Source organism: Trichosurus vulpecula, chromosome 1 (assembly GCF_011100635.1).
Source record: "Trichosurus vulpecula isolate mTriVul1 chromosome 1, mTriVul1.pri, whole genome shotgun sequence".
NCBI lineage: Eukaryota > Metazoa > Chordata > Mammalia > Diprotodontia > Phalangeridae > Trichosurus > Trichosurus vulpecula.
In genome coordinates, this window is record NC_050573.1 from 301,057,003 (window position 1) to 301,070,346 (window position 13,344).

Genomic DNA, 13,344 nt, shown 5'->3' on the forward strand with positions numbered 1-13,344 from the left:
CAGTGGCTAGCGCACTTACTCGAGAGTCAGACAGAGGATTTGGGTCCAAATCCCACGTCTCACATTTACTGTCTAGGTGACCTTGGGCAAATCACTTAACCTCCCAGGGCCTCAGTTTCCTTATCTTAAAAATGAAGAAGTTGTAGTAAATGGTCTCTCAGGATCCTTTTTGTGCTACGCCTACGATTCTATGAATCTCAGATCATATACTGCTTAGTTCTGTGACAATGGGCAAGTCACTTAACTTTTCTGAGACACTTCCTTGTCTGTAAATAATATCAATTTGCCTTTCATGTTACCAAACATTGCTTGTGGCTCTGATGATGGGAATCAGATAGTAAGAGCAAAATAATATTTCTCTCTTCCTAGGATTTTCTATCCCTTCTTAATACTTGCATGTATATAATAGATGGAAAATAGACCCAACTTCAGCTAGCAAGAAAATTGCAGCCTTTTTAAGATAGGATGACATAGAAAGTTTAAGAATTCTTATGAACTCGACTAGACATTTCCCAAAGTTCTGCCACCAGGAAAAACAGCTTGCCATACAATTCTAAATCCATATTGGTAAGAGTTTTCTTACAGACCCATTCATGCTTCTGAGGCAAGGCAGAACATCACAATACATACAGAGAGAGTAAGCCACTTACACACACACACACACACACACACACACACACACACACATGCCCTTGAGCTTTCATAAATATACAGAAACTCCTGCATCTGCATACATAGGTGGGATCATAGATATGGAATTAGAAGCACCTCAGAAGACATCTAGCCAAACTCCCTCATTTTGTAGTTAAGGGAAACTGAGATCTAGAAAGGTTAAATGAGTTGCCCCAGGTCACAACACAATGGTCAGAGATATATTTTGAAACCAGATCCTCTGACTCCTAATTCAGTGATCTTTGCAATTTGAAGTCAGGAAGGGGTCACAGTCAGTCAGTCAACAAGCACCTATTGTTTACTATTTGCAAAACAGTGAGGATACAAAGAAAGAGGGGTGGGAGCTCTTAGGGAGCAAACAGTCTAATGAGGAGACAACATACAGCTTGTGTATACGTAAGTCATTCATAGTGTAAATAAGAGGTCATCTTAGAAAGAAGGTACAACTATACATATACGCCCAAGCATCGATGGTGTATATCTGCACTACTCTTTCGATGCCTTCTTAATTCATTCCCAGTTCCTGGGATGTGCCTCTAAGGGAGGGATCTCAGGGTTCCCAGTGTGAGGCTTCCCTACCTCCCCCCCCCCACCCCCCGGCGCCTTTCGGGGCTTTTCAACACCTGTTTTCCTTCGGAGGAGCAAACGGAAGAGCCAGCGCTGGCTTCCCAAACTCTCCTCCCTCGCCCTTCCCACTCCCTAAACCCGGCACAGGTAGCCTGCACCGCAGGACTGCCGGGGCGGGGCTCGGGACCCGATGGTCAGGAAGTGCCCGAGAGTGTGTGTCACTCCTTGTCCTGACACCTTGTTGATTTCTAGGAGCTTAGACTGCACCGAGTGCCCGAGAGAGAACTTATCTTACTCACCTGTCCTCCAGGTGTGGCTCGGGGAGCTGCCGGGTCTCCCCGCCTCCTTCGGTGCCTTGGGGTCCCCAAAGACGCCACCATGAGCAAGTTGGGCAAGTTTTTCAAAGGGGGAAACTCCTCCAAGGCCAAGGCCTCTCCCAGCCCCCAGGAGGCCTTGGCCCGGCTCCGGGAGACGGAGGAAATGCTGGGCAAGAAACAAGAGTACTTGGAAGCCAGGATCCAGAGGGAACTCTCCCTGGCCAAGAAGCACGGGACGCACAATAAGCGAGGTAGGGCTCGGTTCCCATCCCTCCGTGGCAGCTACCTGCCCTCATTTCTGACCAGCTCTTTACCCCTGGATTTCAAGCCCCAAGGGCCGGGGGGCCGGAGCTCAGGATCCGAGGGCAGAGCAAGCCACAACTTCATTTAAACCCTCTCTCTAGGTACTTTTGACTACCCTAATAATAAAAACAATTTTCTGCTAAGGAGAATGTATAATATATGCAATTGTGTACATGCTTGTATGTCTGTTGTACCATAGATGGAATTGTATACAAACACGTAAAGCATGTGGCATATATTTTAGTGAGATCTGTATGTGCCGCTTTCATCCACCTTTCATCTTTGAGCCCTTTAGCCAACTTTTCTGTAGTTGAGATCTTATCAAGAAGTGGTGGATTTCAAATGGCTATGCCTGCTTGGCCTTTATAATTTGTAGGGAATTCTGAATCTATAAAGTCCTAGGATGCCTATCACATTCTGAGTTCTTTGTGTTTTGCAAACCTCCATTGGACTGTTTCACTTCTTTCCTGGTATTCCAAGTACCTAGCAAGTGCCTGGCACAGAGTAGGTGCTTAACAAATGCTTTGTGATAAAGAAGTCTAAACCACGCCCATAGAACATTGGTATACCCTAGGAATAAGTAAAAGATTCACAGAGAGGTGCAAGTGATTTTTGCCTTTTCTCTGCAAGTGGTATGTTCATGATTTCTACACAAAGATGTTTTCCATTCCTATTGCACATTTTTTAAAATGCATGATTTTATGTGACTGACTCATAATTATGCTATGACTTTTACAAAAATACATGTTCTTTAATATAATTTTGTATCTAACACTGTAGCAAAGCACATAAATTAAACTGTTTATAAGGGGCAGGGACAGTGGATTTTATGAGTCTTTATGTAAATACTGGTTTTTAAAACTTCTTTTTTTATTCTTCTTAAGATGTGGCAAACTAGCACAGAAAAAAATAAATTACTTGACCCATATACTAACCTAACTTTATATATTGAGACAGCTAGAACTACTAGATTCCTGTTCTTTGGCACTGGCAGGCCTGGAAACCGAGCTGGTGATACATAATTCTGTTCTATTAATGTTTGCATCCCCATGCTTACATCCCTTAGTCATATACAAGTGTTGTTGTTGGGGGAAGGGCTGGGGGATAACAAGTCTTTCCCCATAGGACCAGACCTGAAAACACTGCACCTTCTCATTGGAATGTGCTAATCACACCAGAAGTTTCTGTGTAACTATTACCCAGTCCTGTACAGCAATAAGAACTGGAACGTGCACTAAGGTCAAACTTCATTTCTTCTATGATATGCTATTTTCACTCTCCCATGCTGTCACAATATTATGGTGCATATTTAGCACTTGTAACATTGGCTTCTATTTTATTTTTGTGTGTGACAATATTTACTGAAAGGCATTAAAGCAGTAAATTCAAAAGGAAGAGTTCCATTTTAGCTTACTGGGAAAAAAAACTTAATAAATCAGTATTAACTGATGATGACTATATCAAGGATTATTGCTTTACTCTGCATTCTCTTGGTTCTGACATGCTATTTGTATATATTACTATCTTAATATTAATAATTAATAACTATATTAATATGTTATTCAGTCCTGTCTTATTTTTTTGTGACCCCATTTGGCATTTCTTTGGCAAAGATACTGGAGTAGTTTGCCATTTCCTTCTCTAACTCATTTTACAGATAAGGAAACTGAGGCAAACAGGGTTGAGTGACTTGCCCAGGGTCGCACAGCTAGTAAGTGTCTGAAGGCCAGATTTGAACCCAGGAAGATGAGTCTTTCTGACTCCAGGTCTGGCACTCTATCCACTGTGCCATCTAGCAGCCCTGTATTAATACAAATACTGCTTTTATGTGTTCTTAAAATTCCCCAGTGTCCCCTATCCCTTATGCATACACACAGTTGTCTGTCTCTTTACAGATCTCTGACCACTTAAATTATTGAAAAGATCTTTATGTTGAAGAGGCAAGGGATCTCTCTTGGATTGTAGGGCCTTCAAAAGCAAATACTGTGGGTTTTGAGACCACTTCTAGTGCTTACTGTATAGTAGGCGCTCTTCTCTTTTTCAAATACCCCAAATTCTTTCAACTAATCTTCATAAGACATAAATTCCTGAGCTGTCACCATCTTGGCCATTTTTCCTGGACATATTCTCTCTTAAAGCATTACTCTCAGAAGTATACAGAATATTCATATGTGATATGACAAATGCAAAGTATGGCGAGATTATATATATGTATTTATATACGTGCGTGTATATATTCACATATCCTAAAATTATTATTCTTTTTTGATATTTATCAAAATTTTCTTTTGCTTCTTCAAGTAGTAAGTTGCAGGCTTACGTTTTAAAGCCAAAAATTAGAGAAAACTCATCCTAGTCTTCTCCAGTTGTTGTAGGATCATAGCTCTAGAGCTGAAAGAGACCTTAGAGGCCATCTAGTTCACCCCTCATTTTATGGAGGAGAAAACAGGGTCTGGGAGATTAAATGATTTGAGTAAGGTCATACAGACAATAAGTATCAGAGGTAGAATTTGAATCCAGGTCCTCTAATCCAGAGACAGCACTCTTTTCATTGTACCACACTGCCTCCAATGCCCCATATCTATGCCCCACATCCAATGCCCCATATCCATGCAAAGGATCTTCACAGCAGCATCCTCAAATCAGGGGAGCTTTAACTCCATGTGTTACTATGACTAGCAGGTGAGTGACTTTGCAAGACCGTCTACTAGAAGAAGATGGTAAGGGAAGAAATGGATCATTGGGAATAGCTAAAATGCATTCTTTATTACAGAAGCTGAAACCTGAGGAGGCACTTGAATTCAGAGTCTGTTGAAATAAAGAAAGGTCTGGCTTGGAGTGAGCTTATTACCAGGCCAAAATATGGAAATGATTGTTGTTCATGACTGATTTTTTTTGTCAGCAATAAATGCTCATATATAAAGCAACAATTGTGATCATCAGCATCATTAAAAGGGCAATAACATGTAATTTTCATTTAATCAGCTAGCTGCCTTGTGCTATACTCTTGCATTCAAAGAATTGCCCTATGTGAAAAAGGATAAGTTGGAATAAGATTTATTAATCTTTTCAAGAATTTCAGGTAGTCAGAGATTCCCTTAATGTTGCTTTCTGAGATGATACTGAAAAAAAGACTTTTCTTGCCTTTCATTGAGTACAGATTTGTGGCAATGGCAAACTTCCCATATTAAATAATCTACTTCCTCTGGACACTGTCATTTGAATTATCAATGACAGCAGCGTGTGCTATGTTATCTTTTGTACAGTGGGTCTGGACATGCTCCCTTATGAGTCGTATCTTTGATTACTTAGAAATAGATTTGGAAAGGCAGATTCTTCAAAGTCACACAGCAATGTCTGACTTCCCAAAACAGCAATCCCCTTGACCACACAATGCCTTCCTAAACATCTCTAGTAATGGGGTACATTCCATTGTTGGACATCTCTGTCAGGCATTTCTATATGATGAATAGCTAAAATTTGCCTCTCTCTAGCATCCACCCATTATTGAATCTAGTTTTGCCCCCTGGGACGGAGCAGACTAATTCCTCTAGACATAATAGCTTTTCAAGTATTTAGTATTCCTAGGATCATAGAGCTAGAGTGGGAAGGAATTTCAGAGGCTATTCAACCCCCTCATTTTGTAGATGAGGAAACTGCAACCCAGTGATGTTAAATGACTTGCCCATGGACATACAGGTAGTAATTCAGTCAGTCAGAAAGCATTTATTAAGAGCTTACTATGTGCCAGGCATTGTGGTAAGTACTGGGAAGATAAAGAAAGGCAGAAAAGGCAACTTGAGAGGGGGGATTTGTACCCAGGTCCCCTAATTTCAGAGGGAGTGCTGTTTTGTGGCAATAATAATATTTTTTTTAAATTTAATTTAATATACTTAGTTTTCAACATTGATTTTCACAAGAGTTTGAATTACAAATTTTCTCCCCATTTCTACCCTCCCCCCACTCCAAGTTGGCGTATATTCTGGTTGCCCTGTTCCCCAGTCAGCCCTCCCTTCTGTCACCCCGCTCCCCTCCCATCCCCTTTTCCCTTCCTTTCTTGTAGGGCAAGATAAATTTCTACGTCCCATTGCCTGTGTATCTTATTTTCTAGTTGCATGCAAAAACTTTTTTTTGTTGTTTTTGAACATCTGTTTTTAAAACTTTGAGTTCCAAATTCTCTCCCCTGTTCCCTTCCCACCCACCCTTCCTAAGAAGTGAAGCAATTCAACATAGGCCACATGCGTATCATCATGTATAACCCTTCCACAATACTCATGTTGTGAAAGACTCACTATATTTTGCTCTTTCCTAACCTATCCCTCTTTATCCAGTTTTCTCCCTTGACCCTGTCCCTTTTCAAAAGTGTTTGTTTTTGATTACCTCCACCCCCATCTGCCCTCCCTTCTATCATCCCTCCTTTTTTATCTTCTTTTTCCTTCTTTCCTGTGGGGTAAGATACCCAATTGAGTGTGTATGGTATTCCCTCCTCAGGTCAAATCTGATGAGAGCAAGATTCACTCATTCCCCTTCACCTACCTTCTCTTCTCTTCCTACAGAGCTGCTTTTTCTTGCCACTTTTGTGTGAGATAATTTACCCCATTCTATCTCTCCCTTTCTCCCTCTCTCAATATATTCCTCTCTCATCCCTTAATTTGATTTTATTTATTTAGATATCATCCCTTCCTATTCAACTCACCCTGTGCCCTCTCTCTCTCTATATATACACATACATATATACATACATACACACACATACACACACACACACACACACACACACACACACACATATATATATATATATATATATATATATATATATATATATATATATATATATGTATGCATATTCCCTTCAGGTACCCTAATACTGAGGTCTCATGAATCATACACATCATCTTTCCATGTAGGAATGCAAGCAAAACAGTTCAACTTTAGTAAATCCCTTGTGATTTCTTTTTCTTGTTCTTTTTCTTGATTACCTTTTCATGCTTCTCTTGATTCTTGTGTTTGAAAGTCAAATTTTCTATTCAGCTCTGGTCTTTTCACTGAGAAAGCTTGAAAGTCCTCTATTCTATTGAAAATCCATATTTTGCCTTGGAGCATGATACTCAGTTTTGCTGGGTAGGTGATTCTTGCTTTTAATCCTAGCTCCATTGACCTCCGGAATATCGTATTCCAAGCTCTTCAATCTCTTAATGTAGAAGGTGCTAGATCTTGGATTATTCTGATTGTGTTTCCACAGTACTCAAATTGTTTCTTTCTGGCTGCTTGCAGTATTTTCTCCTTGATCTGGGAGCTCTGAAATTTGGTGACAATATTCCTAGGAGATTTCTTTTTGGGATCTATTTGAGGAGGTGATTGGTGGATTCTTTCAATATCTATTTTGCCCTGTGGCTCTAGAATATCAGGGCAGTTCTCCTTGATAATTTCTTGAAAGATGATATCTAGGCTCTTTTTTTGATCATGGTTTTCAGGTATTCCAATAATTTTTAAATTATCTCTCCTGGATCTATTTTCCAGGTCAGTCGTTTTTCTAATGAGATATTTGACATCATCTTCTACTTTTTCATTCCTATGGTTCTGTTTTATAATATCTTGATTTCTCATGAAGTCACTGGCTTCCACTTGCTTCAATCTCATTTTTAAGGTAGTATTTTCTTCAGTGGTCTTTTGGACTTCCTTTTCCATTTGGGTAATTCTGCCTTTCAAGGCATTCTTCTCCTTACTGGCTTTTTGGAGCTCTTTTGCCATTTGAGTAACTCTATTTTTTAAGGTGTTGTTTTCTTCAGTGTATTTTTCAGTATTTCTTTGGGTCTCCTTTAGCAAGTCATTGACTTGTTTTTCATGGTTTTCTTGCATCCTTCTCATTTCTCTTCCCAATTTTTTCCTCTACTTCTTTAACTTGCTTTTCCCAATCCTTTTTGAGCTCTTCCATGGCCTGAGACCAGTTCATGTTTTTCTTGGAGGCTTTTGTTGTAGGCTCTTTGACTTTGTTGACTTCTTCTGGCTGTATGTTTTGGTCTTCTTTGTCACCAAAGAAAGATTCCAAAGTCAGACTGAATCTGAGAGCATTTTCACTGCCTGGCCATGTTCCCAGCCAACTTACTTGACCCTTGAGTTTTTCAGCAGGGTATGACTGCTTGTAGAGTAAAGAGTACTTTGTTCCAAGCTTGAGGGGATGCACTGTTGATTTCAGAGCTATTACAGCCAGCTCTGCCACACCAGCACTCCTCGTTCCCCAAGAACCCCCAACCCGGACTGGACTCAGATCTTCAGCAGGCTCTGCACTCCTGCTCTGATCTGCCACTTAATTCCTCCCACCAGGTGGGCCTGGGGCCAGAAGCAACTGCAGCTGTAGTTCTGTAGCTGCAACACCTCCTCTGTCCCCATGCGGTGGCCGAACCACAAACTCTATCACCCTGTTCCCAGCAGCTTTTCCCACTGACCTTCTCTGTTGTCTTTGGTGGTTGTGGGTTGAGAAGTCTGGTAACTGCTGCAGCTCACTGATTCAGGGCGCTAGGGCCCGCTTCGTCCGGCTCCTGGTCTGGTTGGTCTGCGCGGCCCAAGCTGGGCTCTGCTCACCTCCACTCCCCTCCGCCCCCAGCTCTGTGCGCGATAGACCTCACCCAGAGACCATCCAGGCTGTCCTGGGCTGGAGCCCTGCTTCCCTCTGCTATTTTGTGGGTTCTGCAGTTCTAAAATTTGTTCAGAGCCATTTTTTATGGGATTTGGAGGGACTTTGCGGGGAGCTCATTCTAGTCCCTGCTTTCTAGCTGCCATCTTGGCTCCACCCAGTGGCAATAATAATATTAATAGTAGTGAGAGTATTTGAAACCAGGCAACTGAACTTGGAGTCAGGAAGAGCTGAATTCAGATGTGATCTTGGACACTTAGTAGCTATATGACCCTGAGCAAGTTATTTAACCTTTCTTTGCTTCAGTTTCCTCATATGATAATAATAGCTCCTACATCTCAGGATTGTTGTGAGAATCAAATGAGATAATAATTGTAAAACACTTAACACAGTGCCTATACATAAATACTATGTAAACGTTATCTAGTATTCTTATAGTAACTATATAGTGCTTTCATTGTCCCACTTGTGAGATAGCTACTATATGTTATGATATTCTCCAAATCTCTTGATTTGAGTCTAGTATGCTTTCCATCACACGGCGAGTAGTTTCTCGTAATTTGCCTAAATCTCTTTTTCCAAATATCCTTCCTCCTGAAAAAAGTTTTTTCAACTGGTCTCCATAGGAAAGCCCCATAACTTTCTCTCTTCTGGCCATTTTTGTGTTGTCATTCTCCTTCTTAAAGCATGAATCCCAGAACTGGCCAGAATATTCCATAGATTGTCTGAAAAGTACAAAGTACAATGGATTATTCCCCTTGATATGGACATGGTGTTTATATTTAAGTATTCCAAAATTAATTTTTTTGGCTGTTATGTAATAGTATTTCCTCTATGAAAATTCTGCTATAATGCATCATCAGGCATGGAGGTGACCCTGGCTTCTTGAAAGTTATGCCAAAAGAACATGCTCTCACAAATTCTTTCCAAGTTGCAAGGTTTTGAATACAAGTCTACTGATATAATAAGCCTAGAGAGATTCATCATCAGAAGCCGATGATTTTTTTTTGGCTAAAACAATCCATAAAATTGACAGAAAAGCATAAAACTATTCCCAATCCTGTGCAAACTTCTTTTGTTTCCATAGTGAAGCTGGTGTGATATCAGAAAAGGGAATAAGACCAAATACTTCTTAGGTCATTTGTGAACATTAATTTAACTGTTGCTAATCTTAATATGTTATCTTTGTGCAATGATCAGCGAGTTGCCTCACAGCTGGAGGAACCAAACATCTTTATTAACTTTCTCACTGTAAATGTAACAGTAAGACATAAAAAGCTTACTTGTTTTCATCATATGTACAAAGGCAACAAGAAACAGAGTCATAGACTATTAGAGCAGAAAGGCACTTTAGGGATGATCTAGTCCAACCTCTTCATTTTGTAGATGAGAAAATTGAGATTCATGGAAGTTAAGAGATTTGTCACAAGTCACACAGGTAGCCAGGAGTCAAACCAGATCTTCTGTGTCCATATCTAGTGTTGTATTATACTATGCTATTCCATTTCATGGAGATTTCTTTGTCGTTTCACTGCTCCCAACTGTAAGCATTCAGATCAACATGAAAATAATAGTATCTTATGTATGACCATCTCCTGAATGGTATCAAGATGTAGGGGAATTCTATGAGAAAACTGACAAATTCTCCAAACTAATTTAACAAAGACCTAGATACTTAGTGGTTCCAATGCAAATAGGCCCAGGGAAGAGTAGTGAAATCCACATTGGGAAATATCATTTGGAAGTAAGAAGTGAAAAAGGATAAAGGTAAAAACTACTCAGAAACCTCACATCCTTCTATCATAAATACTTTCTACTAGAAGAGAGACAGAAGGTTCTGTACACAATAACAAAAAAATCGGTTAATTTTAACAGAGAACATATGACGGGTTATAGAGATGAAGTGGTTATTTCTGAATCAGTTGTCTATATATTCAGTTCATTAACTAGTTAGAACAAAGGACAAATTACATACAGACTAGAAAAAAGGGTAAAGATAAGAAGACATTTGTTTAAACTGTCAATTCTAAGAAATTGAAGATGGCCATTTTTTAGAGATACTAAACCTATGCAAAATAGTTGCTACAAGGAGGCCTGATAGAGCACAGAAAGTGCCTTGGCTAGTAAATATTTAATCTAATTTATTAATTCATTTAACGAACATTTATAAGGCTTGCTATGTGGAGAATCCAGTACTAGGCACTGGAGAAGGTACAAATTTAGATGAAATGAGATCTTTGCCTTCTTTGGGGAAGAGATAGTAGTGGTGGTGATAAGATAGATATATAGAATTACGTGACAAATTCATCAGAGAGTTCTGAAATAAAATTTATATGAATCTAAGAGGACAGGTTGTTAAGACTGTGGGCATCATGGAGGAATTGGCATTTGAATTAGGTTTTAAAGGATGGATAGGAATTCAGCAAAATAAACAGGAAAGGTGAGTTTTTCAAGAAGGAAGGACAGAATGAGCAAAGGCCCAGAAGCAGGAAAACACAGTGAATTTGGGAGGCAGCAGAGAGTAGTCCATTGTGTTTGATGAAAAGAGGGTGTGGAAGGAGTAATATGAGGTTAAACTGCAATGGAAGACTCCTGCCAGATGTCAGGCAAAGGAATTTTTATTCTTAGGCAATGGGTTGATAGACAAAAGCAGTACCAGTTTAGAATACAGGCCCATTTGTAAAAAATTAAGTTGGTCAATGATTGAAGAATGCAAATAGTTATTTCTTTACAAACCAGAAAATTAGTTGAAAAAATCAGCCTACAGAGAACTTTGCACAATATCCAGCAAAGTCAGATCATAACAAGAATATTCGTAAATGAAGCCCAAATGTGGACAGCATTTTGCAGTATGGAACAGATCTGCCAGCATTTTTATAGTGATCTATTTTCATGGGTAGCTATTGTGGTAGCACCATTTTGGCACTTTTACCTCAGTAATTGATGTGCTTTTTCAGGATGTCCCAAAAGTTCTATTTAAAACTATTAATGCTTAATAATAATCCATATAAATGTTTACAGAAAAGAAATCTGTGTAAATACAGATCTTTGACTAGTTAGAACAAAGGGCATATTAAATATTAGTTTAGAAGAAAGAATAAAGTTGAGAATGTACTATATTTGTTTAAAAAAGTATCAACTGAAAAATGGAAGGTAGATATTTTTAAAATGGTGACTCAATCATCACCACTTCTTAGCGATATTAAACTTACATAAAATAGTTGCCACAATAAAGAGGACCCAATGAGATGACACTTTTAAAGGTACTAAAGAATTCTCAAAGAAGGAGAGATCCAAAAGAATTGTAAAAATCCTGGGCAATGTTCTTACCCCCTTCTCATGCAGTTTGAAGAGATAGCAACTGTTCTAAGGATCCATGATTTTGTTGGTGTGGGCATTTCCTCTAGCAACGTAGTTTGCAAACTTTCTTTGTCTTAAGAGATAGTTCTTTTGAGTTGCTGTAACTGAAAAAAATCATTACTTAGTAATAAACCTTTCAGTTTATAAGCTCCGAATTCGGCTGGGACTCAAATGACAAATATAGAGACATATTCAAAGCCTTTCCAGATTGGTAGGAGCTGCCAGAGCTTGTATTAAATTAAACTAATATAGCTTTCAGCAATCCAGGATCATCTCCAGACTAAGATAAAGCATCTGAGTATATAAGTTTATCGGAAGATTTATTAAATGCCTTCTTAAAATTAAGCTACAGTATGTCTATGATATTCTCCCAACCTTCCAGGCTATTGTCAGAAAAGGAAATGAAGTTAGTTTGGTTTAACTTCTTATTGAATTCATGCTGGCTCTTAGTGATCACCTATTTATTTTTTAAGTTTTCATAAAATTGAACATACAGTAATATTCTGGAATTTCCTTCTTTCCTGCCTATCTTTTAAGTGTTACTTTTGATAGGTCAGTGTGTTAGTCTTGTTTTTAGAAACAATTTCTGTGGCTTCTTTCCCTTACTGTTCTTTCTGATTTTGAATAGTGGTAAGTGTTCCTTCATAGATTTGGGTTAGTGCTATACATTTTATAGTAATCAGGATTAATACTATGGAGGCAGTTAGGTGGCACTTTGGATGGGGTGCTGGGCCTGGAGTCAGGAAGACCTCAGATCGAAGCCAGCTTACTGTAGGCATTTACTAGCTGTGTGGCCCTAGGAAAGTCACTTAACCTTTGTTTACCTCAGTTTACTCTTCTGTACATATCATAATAGCACCTACCTCCCAGAGTTATTGTGAGAATTAAATGAGATAATATTTTTAAAGCTCTCAGCACAGTGCCATAGTAAGTGCTATAAATGTCAGCTATCATCATCATCATCATCATCATTTATATTGTTTGTTATTTAAACGAGAGTAGTATGTAACAGATTGTGTTTCCTCAGGCTTTTCTATACATCTTCATAGTTGTAGAAAGTTTAGATGACTTTTCTATTGAGTGTCTATATATGTAAGTGTAAATTTCATTTCAGGTGAACTGGACAGCTGACATGCTTTGCCTTTGCATTTCAAATAAAATATCCTTTCTGCAGGCAGGACAGTAATGTCAGTATGTCCCCAGTGGTGTGTGTGTGTGTGTGTGTGTGTGTGTGTGTGTGTATTTGTATATGTATATATGTATTATTGCCCCCTCCCCCATTTGAACATAAACTCTTTGAATCTTGGGGCTATTCTTGATTTTTCTTTGTTTCTACAGTGCTTAGCTCAGGAGCTTAGCTCATTTATTAGCAATGTAGTAAATGCTTAATAAATGCTTGTTAATCGATTGATTGATGTAATATTGCTAGTGCTTTTCAAAAAAAAACTTCATGGCTTTATGTTTAATTATTTGTAAAGGACCAACTTG

General features: G+C 39.0%; 1 protein-coding gene across 2 annotated transcripts in view; it reads left to right on the plus strand.

The window, feature by feature from the left end:
* The first annotated feature begins 1,496 nt into the window (after positions 1–1,496).
* CHMP4C (charged multivesicular body protein 4C) overlaps positions 1,497–13,344 on the plus strand; it is a 51,240-nt gene continuing 39,392 nt past the window's right edge. For both annotated transcript variants that reach the window (XM_036739889.1, XM_036739898.1), the window contains exon 1: positions 1,497–1,807. In XM_036739889.1, coding sequence (XP_036595784.1) covers positions 1,618–1,807 — 190 coding nt within the window. In that variant the 5' untranslated portion in view covers positions 1,497–1,617. The remainder of the gene's footprint in view (positions 1,808–13,344) is intronic.